We start from the raw sequence: 3,033 nt of genomic DNA, 5'->3' as shown, positions 1-3,033 counted from the left end.
TGTTTTTTTCTTGTGTGTGTATATATATTTTAGTAGTCCCTTGTCTGCACAAAGACATTATGGATGAAACAAGCAACTTCAGCTTGGGCAAAACAAATGAATCACCTTCAGCCTTTCAACATCAACCCAAACAATCATTTATGTATGTCAGAACCAGAGCCACTTTATTCATTTCAAACTTCACAACAGGAACATTATCTTTTTACAGTTTTGTATGTACAGACTAATCATCAGTTCATTTCATAATATGTACACTGGCCAATGAGTATAATTGATTTGCATTTTCAGTTGATCATCTCCTCAATACCAGCTAAAATGTAAAAGTGCTTTTGCAAGTGAAATAAAAATCAATGCATATGGAATTTGATATTACAGAAAGAAGTGCTAACACTAGCCAAGCACCAAAGTTGCTTGAAATGCTGTTCCTGAAGGTAGTTTTATGGAATAGATTGAATTCTTCACACATCCTTGGAAAATTGATAACTTGTCTTTTTTCCATATTTGTATCAAAATCACAGAACAATGTTATCTCTGAACAATGTTATCTCTGAACTCCTTGACAATTCAAACAACACTGCTTCAACATAACTTTGGTTTTCAAAATGTTAGTGTAGAATTCAAACATGTCATGATGGCAACATTTGTAATGGACATTGGACATTAGGACACTGAATCAGATAGTATATTGAATCCATGCAAATCCTCACATCTCAGTAAAGTCTAATGAAGAAATCAAGAGGTATTGTGTGTGGATTTGATTCCCTATGGCTACCCCAGATTCTCCTTTATCCCAATGGCTTACATATGCCCTCATCCTCCTCACAGCTTCCTTTGTGACTGACAGCATGAGAGTAATTCTCATCCTCCTAGACTACCCTACAGCCAGCCACCCTCCACTAAACAGCTTAAGCACAGGGAGACATGGCCTGGGACCTCAGCCAGCATCCCAGAGCTTCTCTCTGTAAAACGGGGGCAGTGTCAAACACCCCCTCCTAAACGGTGCAGTCTCCTCCACTGAGAACCCCCTGTCGTCACAGTGAGTCGGTGCGTCTCCTGGCGAACACGGCCGACATGCTCTTCACGATGCCCTTGATCCCGGCCGCTTTCTTGATGACCGAGCGCGATTCCCTGACGCGTTCCACCAGGCCGTGGAACACCATGAGCACGCTGTGGTAGTTCTCGGCGGCGGACACCTCATAGAACTGGCAGTCCGAGGCCAAGGCCAACATCCGGCCCTCCTCGCTGAGGACTGTTCGGCGGTGGTGGAGGTCCCGTTTGTTGCCCACGATTGCGATGGGCACCTTCTCCAGCCCCAGGTAGTCCTTGGTGGTCTTGATGGTCTGAATGAGCCGAGTCACCATGTTGAAACTGGCCCGGTCACAGATGCTGTACACCAGCACAAAGCCATCAGCCCACTGCAGTCTCTTCTCACACATGGAAGAACTTGTGGACAGATCCTGCTGAGGTGAGAGGGGGTTAGGTAAGATACATTCAGAGGCCTCTTCATTCCTCTCAATCTTTGATCTGTACGACTATGGAAGTCAGGGGATTTTCCTGGTATTCTCCAATATTATAAATGGCAATATGGTTGTCTTTATTAAAAGGTTTAAGTTAACATCAATGTGAGACACGGATAAATCAACAACAATGGCAATAAACATGACATTATGAAGAAGCTTTTGGAATTAAAATACAAATGATCTGAGGAAGATGTCATACGAATGACTGTAAGTTTGACTTCATTATTTAACATCAGAAAATATAACATTTACACTTTCACTCATTGTATTGTTAAGCTTATTTTCACTCGTTTGTATTTTTTATAGTACATCTTATGTATAAAGTGTTGTTTTATCTTTTAGGTCTGCAATGATGTGTGTAGTTTCTTATAGGCACATCTGGCCTGTTAACAGCCCATGGACAACAGATGCAAAATAGCCCTTTTGGCTAATTCTGGCGCATTTACATTTTTATGTTCATTAATGTGCACTGTCCATGTCTAAATAAACATTAAATAACATTGAGGTGAACTAAACTCCATGCCCTCATGTGCAATACTTTATAGACACGTTCTCACTTCCCTTCAATTATTAATTTGAAAAAACAATGTGTTACAAAAATAAGACATGGATAATTAATTTTAAACGCTAATAAGCAATACAGAAACATTATTTTCAGACTCATACTCATTCAAAGTTATTTAGCCTACCTGAGAATAAGGTGTATCCCAGATGCAGAGAGTCAATTCTCTTCCATCCAAGCTGAAATGATGACTATATATAGTTTCTACAAACAGAAAATATGGAAGTGTGAGTAGCCTATAAGATATGAAAGGTCAAAATCCAGCCAAAATGTAAGGTGAGTCAAGCCTAACCCACCAATGTCCCCGTATTCTCCGATGAATCTCCGTGTTAGGAAGCGGACTGTCAGTGCTGCATGCAATGAAATTGACAGAACAACGTGAGTTCAAATACATTTCAATCCATTTTCATTTGTTTAACGTTAAAAACCTTACAAAAACAGGCATGTTCTTACCAGATTTGCCAACGCTGTCCGTCCCCAAAACTACAATGTTTGCATCCATCTTCAAAGCGTTTAGTCCGGTCATGTCTTGGAGTATGGCAATAAGTGTGGTTTACAGGAGAGTGGAGGCGGGGTTTCATAAAAAGTGCTACACACAAAGTCGCAACTACAGTCTCGTGAGTCTCAGGGGGTGTGTATCTAAACTGAAAAAGTTGGGCTGTACCAAATGAAGGGAAGATACTAGGACACATAACATAACAACATCAAAAAATGACCTCATTCGGTAAATAGTGTATGTTGTCTAGTTCTGTCGGGCTTTGATTGAAGTTTATATTTTTACGTAGCCTACATCTTCTGTGTCTGCACCTGTTACAATCTTCTGCACGTTAATGAACAGTAGCCTAAACTAGGTCTACATAGGCTACTGGCTACGTTACAATTCATGCGTTCACATGGATGACGCCAACGATATTTAAAATAAATGAAATATTCCTGCCTGCATATGACACA

At 40.5% G+C, this 3,033-nt stretch overlaps 1 protein-coding gene across 1 annotated transcript; it reads right to left on the bottom strand.

Moving 5' to 3' along the window:
• Window positions 1-173: 173 nt before the first annotated feature.
• LOC143139288 (ras-related and estrogen-regulated growth inhibitor-like protein) lies at window positions 174-2,617 on the bottom strand. The gene is made up of 4 exons (XM_076299896.1): window positions 2,536-2,617; window positions 2,379-2,432; window positions 2,210-2,286; window positions 174-1,457 (listed from the first exon to the last, which is right to left on the bottom strand). Exons 1-4 carry the CDS (start codon window positions 2,606-2,608, stop codon window positions 1,032-1,034), a joined length of 630 nt encoding a protein of 209 aa, XP_076156011.1. The 5' UTR covers window positions 2,609-2,617; the 3' UTR covers window positions 174-1,031.
• Window positions 2,618-3,033: the final 416 nt, after the last annotated feature.

The sequence above is a fragment of the Alosa pseudoharengus genome, unplaced genomic scaffold (genome assembly GCF_046254945.1).
Source record: "Alosa pseudoharengus isolate Yale_2024_CS ecotype anadromous, Long Island Sound unplaced genomic scaffold, YU_APseudo_1.1 YU_APseudo_1.1_scf_10, whole genome shotgun sequence".
Lineage (NCBI taxonomy): Eukaryota > Metazoa > Chordata > Actinopteri > Clupeiformes > Clupeidae > Alosa > Alosa pseudoharengus.
This window is presented reverse-complemented; position numbering and strand designations above follow the sequence as displayed.

Excerpts from the sequence above, each read along its gene's own strand:
- LOC143139288 (XM_076299896.1), bottom strand. The coding sequence starts at position 2,608 with ATGACCGGACTAAACGCTTTGAAGATGGATGCAAACATTGTAGTTTTG. Across the intron at positions 2,287-2,378 it reads CGGAGAATACGGGGACATTG|AAACTATATATAGTCATCAT; the intron begins GTGGGTTAGGCT and ends TTCTGTTTGTAG. Across the intron at positions 1,458-2,209 it reads GGGATACACCTTATTCTCAG|GATCTGTCCACAAGTTCTTC; the intron begins GTAGGCTAAATA and ends TCACCTCAGCAG.